General features: G+C 43.1%; 1 protein-coding gene across 3 annotated transcripts; it reads right to left on the bottom strand.

Annotated features, from left to right (window-relative positions):
* Positions 1-5,394: 5,394 nt before the first annotated feature.
* On the bottom strand, positions 5,395-13,633 carry prc1b (protein regulator of cytokinesis 1b). Of its 3 annotated transcripts, XM_014338637.2 has the most exons (15): positions 13,349-13,633; positions 12,998-13,130; positions 10,922-11,044; positions 10,418-10,651; positions 10,046-10,216; positions 9,809-9,958; positions 9,555-9,702; positions 9,341-9,477; positions 8,251-8,346; positions 8,017-8,163; positions 7,822-7,935; positions 7,617-7,730; positions 6,965-7,147; positions 6,800-6,834; positions 5,395-5,885 (listed from the first exon to the last, which is right to left on the bottom strand). In XM_014338637.2, exons 1-15 carry the CDS (start codon positions 13,357-13,359, stop codon positions 5,837-5,839), a joined length of 1,845 nt encoding a protein of 614 aa, XP_014194123.1. In that variant the 5' UTR covers positions 13,360-13,633; the 3' UTR covers positions 5,395-5,836. The 3 variants fall into 3 exon arrangements, with proteins under 3 accessions (XP_014194123.1, XP_005937988.1, XP_005937989.1); XM_005937926.2 differs by lacking the exon at positions 6,800-6,834; XM_005937927.2 differs by lacking the exon at positions 6,800-6,834 and having other exon boundaries at positions 7,042-7,147.
* Between the last annotated feature and the right edge of the window lie 27 nt (positions 13,634-13,660).

Here is a 13,660-nt window from a genome sequence, read left to right as displayed (position 1 = left end):
GTTTTGTTCAAAAATTAATGTTGAATTCTCTCACAGCTGTTCTATTCCCATGTTGTTGCAGTGTATTAACCCTGTATTGTGGATGAATAATCTCAGTTGTTCTCCTGACTGAAGTTTGGCCTGCTATGCGATTGCATTTGTCCCTGACCACCAGAATCCCTCACGTTAACTTTTATCGAGTGGAAAAAAAGTTGTGGTTCATCCTCCAGCTTCACTGTGCTAATGTTATGCTAACATAGCTGTGTCGCTAGCAATCACGTAGCACAACATTATATACCAGGTCGCCCAACTTCAGTAACCCTGCAAACGCCACTGCTGTTTAGTTTTCTGTCTTCATTTATGTTGGAAGTGATAGCAGAGCTGTACATTTGAATTAGTTTAAAAATCTCTCAGTCAGAACATGGCACCCCCAAAATGGTGCTTCAGCACCCCCAAAATGAATCAAAGCACCCCCAAAGATTTTTTACTCTTTTTTTTTTTTTGACAATAGTTTTGCTGTTTGTGTGACACACTACTAAAAATATAAAAATCATTCAGTACTTGGTTGAGACGTAACATTTTAACAACAAAAGTATAGATAACCCCCTCCCACCACCCAAAAAATGGTTTGTTCCAGCTCGCCTCTCCCCTGCTCTGGCTCTAGCACTGTTGCTGTAAGAGCTATAGTGGCTGAGACACAGCTGAGTGGAGGTGTGAGCATCTGGCTTAAAACAGGACATATTAGCTGCATTTAACCTTCAGTTACTCTTTATATAGTTAGGTAGGAGTCAGGCCATGTTTCTTTTTAGCTGAAAAACATTACACCAGGTAACCTGCAGTGTTGAAAACGTGTTTCCCGACGATGTTTGCTACCCTACAATCCGTCCTGCTCTGTAGTAAAATCAGCTACATTTGACCGTCCTGTTGCTCCCATTGACATTTATACAGACTATTTAAAATCTAAAACTTAAAATTGTCCGTAGCCTGCTGCTGTTACCACTGTCCTGTTTGAAATGGAAAGAGAGAAGCTGGTTATTTTGTCATATGTGCCAATATGATACCCAGAAGCAACATTCAGGTAAAAGTGTAAGAACAAATGATCTGTCAATAAAGGATAATGTTGGATCAGTGTTTCAATATTTATATCTTTTATTAGATGTACATGTGGTTGGGTTATTTGCCTTTCGGTTGAAAGTACACTGAGAGAGGACTTTTTTTTTTACTAGTGATCTTAATAATATTTTTTTTCACATTAATGTAATTTTTTCATCTAATTGAATACAATCTATTTGTGTATTATTGTCAGTCCAAAGAGGGAAAGAGGTATGGGGGGAACATGAGGAGAGAGTACAAGGTCAGGAAGAACCAGGTATGAAAACAGACAGGGAAGAGTGACAGGCAAAACAGAAACTGTTAACCTGCTTGAGAGAGTTGACCACCAAAAGTGGCAGATTTGCAAACCTCAAGGTGAGGTGACATGGTTTAAAATAAAATAAAAAATCTTCAGAGTCATAGTAGCATCTGCAGTAAAGATCTTTTCATACATTGTACCATAGGCAAAGTTGCCCCCATTTTTATAATTTTTTTTATCAATATTTTGTACATTTGTACATTTCAAGGACTCTATTTTTGGAGTGTATTTTTATGTATCTGTATTATATTATACATACACTTTAAAAGTGAATCTCTGTCCAAAAAATTATGTAAAATTATGATGACTGATAATGGAGACGAAGACAACAGACAACGAGGACAGGGAGGAACAGGGGTTTAAATGCACCAAGGAGACAGTCAGAGAGAACTCAGAACAACTGGAGACATTTAAGGATGCAGGGACTGACAGAGATGGGGAAGAAGTCTCATCTTGAAGTTTATCTTGCCTGGCTGGGCAGCTCTCTGGGTGCTCAGCACCCCCAAAGCTCTGATCCTAGAATCGCCCCTGCTTTCGGTTGTAAATAAAACAGCGAAGTAAACGTGACCCGACAGACAGAACCTGAGTGAATTAAGTCCAGCGTTTAACCACTGAGAGCTAAAACTCAGCTGAGGTTTCAAAGCTGTGTGCCGGTGATTGGACATCAGCCGCTGATGAAGCTGGTTCGCCTATAAAGTGCTCTGTAAGGAAACAAGCTCCAGCAGCTCTGCGCTCGGGGAAAACACTATATTTACTTATCTTGTGCAGAAAAATGCGCTGACATTGCTTTATATCGAGCACCGGCTGCCCAGTTAAACTGTGACTATCACCAGGTAACGTAGGCGTGTTTCTTGAATTAGCAGCAGGTGTTAAACAGCTGACAGGTGAGGAGGAGGATGCATGCAGGTAAACTGAGGGTCTGTTGAGCTGATCGCTGGTTTCGTGAGAAAAATGTCAGCTCGTTCTTTATGTTACAGAAGCACAGAGACACAAGACCAGGCGGAAAGAGACGATCGTTCGGTGAAAATGAGAATCTGCGAATGCAACATGTGGAACACGGAGAGTGGAATATGTAAACAAACCGGTTAACCCCCCTTTCCCCCAAAACAAACAGTGAAGCTGGAACACCGGGGCTGTGAGCTCGGTGCACTCTGTCAGCTGACTGTTAGCTGAGCACTTTTGCAAACATGTTCTATGTCGACAACCTGACCAGATGTGTGAAGATTACGGCGCTACATTCGCGGCTAAAACACTATTAAAAGTGTAGCTGGTGACAGAAAAACGGGGTATTTCAAAACTTTACACCACCAACATTGCTGCCTGTGATTTGAAATGCATTCGATACCTGGCTGCCCCAAGTTCACACAAGCAATCGATTATCTAAGATCGACCTGTCTTGACTTACTTTGCACGGCAACCAATCAAATGTTATAGAAGCTGCGTTCCCCCCCAGTTTGATGGGTGAGGCTGACAGATAAGATGATTTCAACGCGAGACATGAAGGGGACAATAGTGCCAAAATAAATTAAATACATTATTAAATAATTAATTAAATGTGCCAATAATTAATTCATTATTTACAATGTTTATTTATTGCCACATTTAATTAATTACACTCAACAAAAATATAAACGCAACACCTTTGTTACTGCTCCCATTCCCCATGGGATGGACGTAGAGACCTAAAATTCATTCCAGATACACAATATAACCATCCCTCCCAAACAGTGGTCACAAATCAGTCCAAATGTGTGGTAGTGGGCACATCTGCATATTGAGATAATCCATCCCACCTCACAGGTGTGCCACATCAGGATGCTGATCTGACATCATGAGTAGTGCACAGGTGTACCTCAGACTGCCCACAACAAAAGGCCACCCTGGAATGTGCAGTTTTTTGCGCTATTGGGGGTCTGGGGACCCAGAACCGGTCAGTATCTGGTGTGACCACCATTTGCCTCATGCAGTGCAACACATCGTCGCATGGAGTCTATCAGATTGTCAATTGTGGCCTGTGGAATGTTGGTCCACTCCACTTCAATGGCTGTGCGAGGTTGTTGGATATTCGTGGGAACTGGTACACGCTGTCGTATACGCCGGTCAAGCACATCCCGAACATGCTCAATGGGTGACATGTCCGGTGAGTATGCTGGCCATGCAAGAACTGGGACATTCTCAGCTGCCATCTGCCCTGAACAATGTGAACCATGATTCATCCGTGAAGCGCACACCTCTCCAACGTGCCAGACGCCATCGAATGTGAGCATTTGCCCACACAAGTCTGTTACGGCGACGAGCTGGAGTCAGGTCAAGACCCCGATGAGGACGACGGGCATGCAGTTGAGCGTCCCTGAGACGGTTTCTGACAGTTTGTGCAGAAATTGTTTGGTTGTGCAAACCAATTGTTCCAGCAGCTGTCTGGGTGGCTGGTCTCAGACGATCTTGGAGGTGAACCTGCTGGATGTGGAGGTCCTGGGCTGGTGTGGTTACACGAGGTCTGCGGTTGTGAGGCCGGTTGGATGTGCTGCCATATTCTCTGAAACGCCTGTGGAGACGGCTTATGGTTGAGAAATGAACATTCAATGCACGGGCGACAGATCTGGTTGACATTCCTGCTGTCAGCATGCCAATTGCACGCTCCCTCATTGCTTGTGGCATCTGTGGCATTTTGACTGTGAGACAAAACTGCACATTCCAGGGTGGCCTTTTGTTGTGGGCAGTCTGAGGGACACCTGTGCACTACTCATGATGTCAGATCAGCATCCTGATGTGGCACACCTGTGAGGTGGGATGGATTATCTCAATATAGCAGATGTGCCCACTACCACACATTTGGACTGATTTGTGACCACTGTTTGGGAGGGATGGTTATATTGTGTATCTGGAATGAATTTTAGGTCTCTACGTCCATCCCATGGGGAATGGGAGCAGTAACAAAGGTGTTGCGTTTATATTTTTGTTGAGTGTATTTAATGGCGTGTTTAATTAATTCATTATGTCAGTCCTGGCATTCCATACGACCCAACCAGAGCCTCTGATGTCAAACATGTTTGTGCTACACACTGGCTAAACCTGTGAGAACCCTCTGAAAACTTTGGGGTTTGTGTGTCTTGATATGTTTTTAAAAATAATCTCCAAATGGGCTCCACAAAATGTTAGAGGGCGGCCTTTTTTTCTCCAACCAGTTTCTTTGTTGTCACACATTACACCCTTGTTGTTTTTCCTCCATCTACTCAGATACAAGAGTCTTTGAGTGAAAAATGTATTCATTTATTTTTCTTGCTTCCAAATTCAGCCGTGATATGACGTTTCTGTGATTTCAAACATGTAACCTAAAGCCCCTCTCAGACACTCATTCCTTTTCTCATAATCTGATGGCAGCATTTTGCAGCAGGAGTCATCACGGCAACTTTACCAGGATGGACCCATATGTGCAGATCTGAACGTGACACAAGCCTGAAACTGAAGCGCACAAAGACTTACACCTGCACACGTGCTAATCCTTAGTTTGCTCTGTTAATGAGAATAGTGGAGAAAACCAAACATTCAAAAGTTCAGTTGCACGTCACCAGAGACGTGACGGTGTCACGCATGTAGGCAAACATGGTGTAACACAGCTCTGTTACTATAGAGCAGGGGTGGGCAATTCCAGGCCTTGAGGGCCGGTGTCTTGCAGGTTTTAGATCTCACCTTGGGTCAACACACCTGAATCACATGATTAGCTTGTTACCAGGCCTCTGGAGAACTGCAGGAGCTAATTTAGCCATTTAAATCAGCTGTGTTGGTTCAAGGACACATCTAAAACCTGCAGGGACACCGGCCCTCGAAGCCTGGAGTTGCCCACCACTGCTATAGAGGGTTTGTCTGAATGAAGCCATGAAAAATGTGTCACTGAAACCTTTTCATGTCCAAAAAGGGGCTTTAAAGTCCTGACAGCCTGAAATCTTTATGAATTAGCTTAAAAAACACAAACAGCATAGAGACATATACAGAAACATTTAGGGAAAAAAAAAAAAAGACCGAGGGAACAGTGTGAGTCTGTGTGAAATTACACTAATCGCAGCAATATATTTTCTAAACAAAGTGCAATACAGTCATCATACATATATGGCCTGCAGCCCCAGATTGCATAACTTTATAAAGCTAAACTTCTTATTCAACTGTTTCTCTAAAAAACAACAATGTGCAGTATAAGATATGGACAATACTATTAGAATAACTGTAAAATTATACAGCCAAAGTAGTGTTGGTTTGACTGTTCTCAGTGACAGGCAAACATCAAAAAGCTTCCTCAGGCCTTTGCTCTCAAACATTTAACACATAATATATTAATGCCTTCATTTACGTGGACAAGCAGATCGCTGTGAAAGGTAGTGACACTTGTTGAACGAGACCTCAACTTTAACCAATCAGAGCGGAGAGGTCAAAGGTTGGTGGTGGTGGAGTTCAGGATGCCGTGCTGGATCTTGGCGTCAGAGGCCTTGGACAGGTCTCGCTGTGGAAAAACGAGCAGGCGTGAGCGTGACGTCACATACGTGTGCGGGCCGTTGGAAAAGACAAGACACACACTGTTAGTGTAAATCAGACAATCACACAGATATTAAAGTGCTGCTCATCTAAGTAGTGCTAGCAGCAACAGCAGTGCAGATGAATAAAGGTGTCTAAACACTGAACTTGCATTAGCCGTCGCTGACATGTCGGCACACCCAACAACGGTTAATGGTGACATTTTGGAGAACCTTCAGTGACGATGGCAGCAAAAGCCAATCACAGAAGCCCAAAGAGAGCCTCGTTTAGCTGTTAGTATGAGCTTAGCTAGCTGCTCTCACATGTACGTGCTTCCTCTGTGGACAGGGTCATGATTGTGGATTTGTTTAGTTTGCTTGTGCTGTCACAGTGAAGACTTGATGAAATAAAGTAAACTCAAAAGAGCTTTGGATTATTTACAGTCTAAAATAAATCTTTATTCACGTCACACTGCTCTTCGTGGAGCCCCTCAGTTGGACAGTGTGTTTCAGCTCCTTCGAGCCAAATCTCTTCCGATCCGATAAGCAGAAAAGTTGAACAGGAGATGGACGGGAGCTCCTGCGCTCACAGTCACTAATGTAGACCCCACAGCTCCACACTAAGGAGGTTCCCCGTCTATGACATGCAGCGCAAAGAAACCTGATACAGAGGGCTCAGAAGCCTTGATTCACATCCACTATATCAACGATTAGTAAATTAACACAGTGTCTGAGTAACCCACTGTTAATCTATGCTACCCATAAATCTGTGCCATCACGTTTAAGAAAGTTAATTGCTAATTTTATCTTTAAGGTGATTTCTGTCTTTGGTTTAAAGCATGCAGTTAGAGCAGATTAAGGCGATTAGTTAGGATTATGCAAAGTTTCAGGACTTTAAACACACCTTGATTGAACAGATTCAGTGCTGACCAAGTCCCTCTAAAATACAAATGTACAGCATAAGCATTATCGTGTACTTCATCCTTGACTTTATGCTTTAAAATGTTATTGCACAGAAACAGAGGGACCAAAATAATAAAGACATGCAGAGACAAAAGTGTTAAATTACCACAAACTCTGAATATGTGCTGGCAACAGAGGCTATGCTGAAGTTACGCTGTGGACTAGCAGGAGTCAGCAACGCACCCCTCAGAGGGCTGCTGCCCTTCAGCTGGGCCTCATTCTCTTTGTTGCATCCCTGCAGTCTTGGGTGGGGGGGTTTACAGCCCCCCGGTGTCCGCACTGCCAGGGTCTGATGGAGGAGGACAGAGTCACATCAGAGAAATACAGAGTTGTTGCTTCTTTACACCAACTCACTCAATTCCCCAAAGCACTGATAAATACACTGTTTGTACTTTAATTCATTCAAACAGAATATTTTTAAATCATGAAAGGTTTCTGCACCACTGAGACGAAAAATAAGACAACACGTGTAAACGTCCTGAAGCATTTATAGGCATACTCTGCTGATAAGTAAAATATAACAGTCGCACAACACGATGCAACTATGGTACATTTTAGCATGAAGCAGTAAAATAGACAGGTTATAATAAGTTAGGCAATTGGTGTCTATATCGAGCTGATGGATCAATTTGACCACTTTGTGTTTAACTGACTCCAAAGACAAACCAGGAAAAACATCTAACATATTTTACATCCGAGGCTCAAATATCAGTGAGCATGCTTTCGATGTGAACAAGTTTCCCAAAAATCAAGCCAACCTTGTTTGCTGAGAGGGGAGGGCGCGGCGCCGGCGAGCGGCAGACAGTCCCACCATAGACAGAGCGCATTGTGCTGTTAGAGGTGCCACTAGAGATGCTGGAGGTCGCATTACCCTGATAAGAGAGACGAAGCAGGGTCAGTGCTGCAGAGACGGCGGCTTAATTACAGCAAGAATCAAAACCCCGACTACAAGCTGACATTTACCATCTTTCGTGATTTATTTGGGGTGGCGGTGCCCAGGAACCTGCGCTTGGTTGGTGTTCGTACTGCGGTTCCGTACAACATGTCCTCCTCCGTTTGTTTGCTTTTCTTAATGTGCTGCAGAGATTGTGGAAAGACAAATCATCAGCACCCTTAGCAAACACCATGGGTAAGCTTTTAATACAAACACACTCTTACCCTCTCCAGCTTCTCCTTCTCCTTCTCTATTCGGTGCAGCTCCCACTGCTCCTCCACGTACTGCAGAAACTTCTGGCCGTTTACTTGAAAGTCTCGACCCTGCTCCTGTTCCCACGTGTCGATCTGGGCTTTTAATCTCTTTTCAATCTTTAAAAAGGAAAGACGCGCGCACACACACGTGATTAATGCTACAGGATATTATTAGCTCAGGAAAGAGGTGGCTTTGCTCTTTACCTTTGGCAGGCTTTTAAGCAGGTCAGATCTCTGTTTCTCCTCTTTGAGAAGATTTCCTCCTCTGTTAGTGAACCTCGATGGATCTGTTGCTTTTTTCTGAAGAAAAGAAAGAAAGTGAAAGAAATGGAGATGGACCTGGAAGCAGCATTACCAAATAGAACATGTTCATTAAGGGAGTGACAAATGTTTCCAAATGAATTCAGAAATGTTCATTTAAAGTGATGAAACATGGATATTCATGTTTTATTTGTATGAACTTTTCCTGCCACACATGTTCATAATCTGTATAACAGATTTATAATTAAAAACAATTATCTGAGTGAGATTTAAGACCAGTCACAGCACATAGAGAGGTCCATAAATATTTTGAGACAACTTGTTTCTAATGTTGGTTCTGTACATCACCACAGTGAATTTTAAATGAAACGACTCAGATGCAGATCAAGTGCAGACTTTCAGCTTAAATTCAGTGGGTTGAACAAAAAGACTGGAAAAAAATGTGACCAAATAAAGCATTTTAACACAACCCCTTCATTTCAGGGGCTCAAAGGTCATTGGACAAACTAATAGTTGCTTGTAAACTGTTTGCTGGCTTTGACAGCCTGAAGTCTTGAACATCCCCAGATGCTGGTTTCCTCCTTTTTAAAGCTCTGCCAGGCCTTTACTGCAGTGCGTTTCACTTCCTGTTTGTTTGTGAAGTTTAGTCTTCAACAAGTAAAACGCTCAGTTGGGTTAAGATCAGCTGACTGACTTGGCCAATAAAGAATATTCCTCTTCTTTGCATTAATAAACTGCTGGCTTGCTTTGGCTGTATGTTCTGGCTTGTGGTCCATCTGTTAAACTGATGATATATGATATAACGGAGGAATCGCACACACCTGCCGATGGTCCCTTAAAAAACAAAACAAAACAAAAAAAAAAACCCACGTGGAGGAGCTTCAGCTCCTAAACACGTCAGAGACTCTAGAATGAAAGCTGAGTCTACACATCGTGTCCATGATCTAACTATAATTCAAATGTTTCAGTAGACATAAAACAACCTAATTTTGTGTCAGTGTTATACATGGACGTAGCTTCCTGTCAAACTCACCTCCAGCTCCAGGAAGAGTCTCCAGCTTTGCTCCCACTGCTGAACCCCTTCAAAAAGCTCTTTGTGATCCTCATAATGCTGCTTCAAGCGCTGGATCTCAGCATCATGCAGACTTAACAGATCTTCAGTAAAGTCCTCTAAAACAATCAGTCAGCTTCAGTTTAAAAAACTGAACAAAAGGCGAAAAGAATGTGTGACAAACAAGAAAACCCACCACTAAAATATGGTGTGAAAGCCTGCCGCTGGTCTGTGCTGAGGAAGCACTTCTCCCAGAAGACAGCGATCTCAGAGCGGATGGCATCTATGACATTGCGGATGTTCTGCAGTTTGAGCTCCTCGAGACGCTGGACTTCTGTTTGTAACTGAGGAGGACAAATAAAGATCAAATAACACGGAAAAACCGCAGCCACAGAACTGGAACTCACAGCTGTCCACAAAGAACAGGAAAAATAATCTGCATCTTCTCACCGCGTCTAAATTCCTCTTCTTGGACGTGACCATGTATTGGCTGAAAGCCTCCCTTTCCTCCTGTGGAACCTGCAGTCTGTCCCACAGCTGCTGGATCTTCTCTCTGTGACTCTCACACATGGCCTCGTTCTCTGCCTTGTGTTCCTCAAGCTGCAAAATCAACACAGCATCAGTTAGCAACTCAACAGGTTGGGCTGAAATGACGATTTATGCAAAAAAGAAAAAGATTCTGCTCACCTGGCAAAGAAGCAGTTTGAGTGATGTAATGTTGTCTCTAGAGAGGCAAAAAGAGTCCTCATCCTCACAGACCACGTCCTTCTCAAAGCTGGTTTCGGGGACACGGTCCAGCTCCTCCATGTATAAAATGATCTGCTTTTTGAGCTCCGTGAACTCAGCGTGTCGCTTCACCTGGAAACATGAAGCAGTCAAAATGTGACGTAACAAAGAGGAAGAAACAAAACCTGCTCATCAAACAGTGCTGCACCCAGACTGATCTCAGCCTGTCCAGTGACATCTCTCCTGCTTGTAGCAGTGTTCATCCCACAGTTTCTCTTCATGCAGCCACATTAATGTTCTGTTAGAGGTGTGGTTTGAACTACGAGGTCCTACCCTCTCTTCGTTCTGGTTGGCGATGTGCTGGTGGAAGTTGTCCAGTGTTTCCAGTGAGGGGACGGAGTCGGGAGCGATGCCGTACGGCACGGAGCACAGGACGTCGCACAGGTCCTGGTCCTGCTCCAGCAGAGCCTTCAGCTGCTGCATCCGCCGAGCCTTCTCCTTTATCAGGGCCTCCACCTGTGTGCGGATGTTCTTCTCTTGCTGGAGCATGCTGATGCCAGCCTCTTCCTTAATATGCAAACAAATTTAACAGCAAAAAGTTTTTTGGTTTTTTTTTTTAAAGTCACTAAATTGTCATTAAAGACATCAGCTGGTAACTACAGTGACTGACAGGCATGAAGTTAGAAATGGTTTTACAGCAAAAGGAGGAAGCAGGTTAAGCTTGTTGAATATCAATGATATAATCAGTCATTTGCCAAGGAAGATGCTCGATGACGTGTAATTAAATGTTTGATTCAGTTTCCAGTTAAACACGTTGAGATGGAAACGCGCTGTTACCTCGAACACGGGCAGCTGAAGCTCCAAGCAGAGTTTCTCCATTTCTGTTTTGCATGTCTGAAGGCTAAGGATGAGCCTCTTTTTCAGAGATTCCTCTTCTTGAATCATCATGTCTAATAAATTCTGTTGGAGAAATGCAGCAAATCAAACAGGAGTTTAGTGTAAATATCAAAATTCTCTTCAACAGCTGATCACGCACCTAAATAATCACGCTTCCTGTAATTATTTAGGAAACAGTCATTTCAATTTCCATTTCAGTTCATGAAATCCAGATATAATCGGCAACAAAGACTTTGGTGGTTAGCATACTGCTCCTTGTAAAGGTAAACCAAAGAGCTAGCACAGTTCTTCGTTTTAAAATGCACATTAGGATAGCAACAACTTACCCAAACTATGGTATCTGTTTAGATATTAGTTCTGATGTTTCTACTGAAATAAGGGGGATAAAATAAATTTTGAACAATCACCAATTCTAGTTGGGACTGAATCAGCTGATATTAATTTGCACTGAGTGGCAAAAATTGCTTTCAGTCCTGATGCACTTCTGCTGGTGTCATGACTTTCCTTGGCTTTGAATTCTTTGCATGTGTGGATTGGACAGGTTGTTACTGACTTCTGGTGAAAACTTCATGTCAATAGCACAGAAATATATTTACTTCCAGATGCATCTGATCTGCAGATAACTTTAACTCTATTGTAGTTTTTAGACTAATAGGCATCACTACAGTGGCTATCAGCTTTCTTTCTGAAGCGGAGCTTTCAACTCTGAACAAACTCATAAAATGTTGTGTTTCATGGGTCACATGACTCCTCTCCCACACAAAATGAGCTGCATGTCTACTCCAATCAGATGATGACAAAATGATCTTCTATAAAGAATCTGAAAAAATAAACAGTAAAATGTAAGTGTTGCAAAAGATCAAGCAATGGATGCTGCAGCAACCTGACGATGCAGCACACAGAGCGGTGAAATAAACTCTCAGTGCTGCTGTTTATTTCTAAGGTTAGTGCTGCACACATTATAACAGTGAAACATTAAATGTTACCACAGCATAATGAAGGAGACGCTTTACTTTGTAGTCAGATCAGCAACAAACTGATGTTGCTGACCGAACAGGCAGAGGTGATGCGCCCTGCGCTCTAGTGGCTGCAGCTGCAGTGTAAAAGCCATCTGCTGTGACCGGCTGAGGTATTAATATCATCAGAGCTGTAAATATTTTCCACTGCCAAAGATCTCTTAGTAACAAGCCTTGCCACTCTACAGTCATATTGAAATATTTCTGAGTACTTGTTCAGGCAGATATTTTGAAGCGTTGTCTAAATTAGGGTTGTCCAAACTCCCCTGATGTCAGCAAGTCAAAAAAAGAGCATGAGATAGCAAAGGGTGAACATCACAGAGAACTTGTCATTGACAAAGAGCACAGCTGTTCCAACAAAGATGTAAGAGACAGCTTTTTCTTTTTGCCACAGTGATGCACACGTAAGGTCTACAGAGTTCACGAAGTGTTTAAAAAAAAACCAAAAAAAACCAAACACAATTTACATTTCTTTTAAAGGAATGCACTCATGTTTCTTAAGAGGTCTCATGTTGCACTCTTCTGTTCTGCAAATGGATGATTCATTAAGTGTGACCGTTTTTATCCACCGAAGATCAAACTGAGCAGCATGTAAACAACAGATAATTCGAACAGAAAAACTACAATCTGATGACAAACTGCTCACAGGTGTGATGACTTTGCCCAAACACAAGGCTTTAAAAAGCCCCTCCCCCGGGAAGTTTACCTTCTCCCACTACCTTTGCTGTTGCAGATTTTCCGGATTCTTTGAATGTCTCCAGTCTCGTTTCGCTCATAATGAATGCAAGCATCAATCCCATCCTTCTTTATTGCTGTCATTCAGATTTACACTCACCCAAAGCACCCTGCACCATCCTACATCATGATAGGACCCAGACTCCGTGAAACACCATTAGCCTAAAACTTAAACCCGGTCACAATCCAGCAGGTGCATTTGAGTCACTGACACATCAGCAGTGATCAGAGGTTACACATACTGTTACATGTGAAATGGTCTCACCTTTATGTGACTTTTGACTACATTAGTTCTCTGTAGTCTCTGGTCCTCCGGGATGCCGATCTCCTCCCAAATGTCCTTCAGGTGGCACAGCGCTTTATTCAGGCACGACACAGCCTCCGCTGCGAGTACCTCGCTAAAAACAAACGCAGGAGACTCCGTCGTTTATTAATACAGGATTCACAAGCTATCGATAATCCAGCCGTTCGTAACATTATAACAGGATTTTTGTGGAACACGCACACATCAATTACGAACTGCCTTTGACATTAGCTAACAGTAAGCTGCTAAGAGCCCAATATATAGTTTACAAACACTGACTCCACTGCGAGAAACAAAGAGACTTAAACATACCTTTTCCTCATCGTTAAATTCCAGAGCCCGTTACAATTACAGGTAAAAACCGTTTAAAACACCTGTGGAAAAGTCAAGCCTCAGACGGCCGCCTCTCTCCTGCGCCCAGTCCGTTTGTACACAGTTCAAAATACGCGACTCGCAGCGTCCCGCTCTCCGATTGGCCCGTGCTGCCAGTGCGCTCGTTTTGTTACACCACATCGGGCCGCCAGGGTTTCTTCTACCCATTGCATGCAATGAACTGCACGTCGTCAAGAAAACAAACGCAACGATCGCACGGACGGTGCGCTGACGTCACGTAGTAGAACAGAA

The sequence above is a fragment of the Haplochromis burtoni genome, unplaced genomic scaffold, assembly GCF_018398535.1.
Source record: "Haplochromis burtoni strain Fernald_Lab_line unplaced genomic scaffold, NCSU_Asbu1 Contig_231, whole genome shotgun sequence".
Lineage (NCBI taxonomy): Eukaryota > Metazoa > Chordata > Actinopteri > Cichliformes > Cichlidae > Haplochromis > Haplochromis burtoni.
The sequence above is the reverse complement of the archived record's forward strand: the minus strand, read 5'-3'. Positions and strand labels throughout refer to the sequence as shown.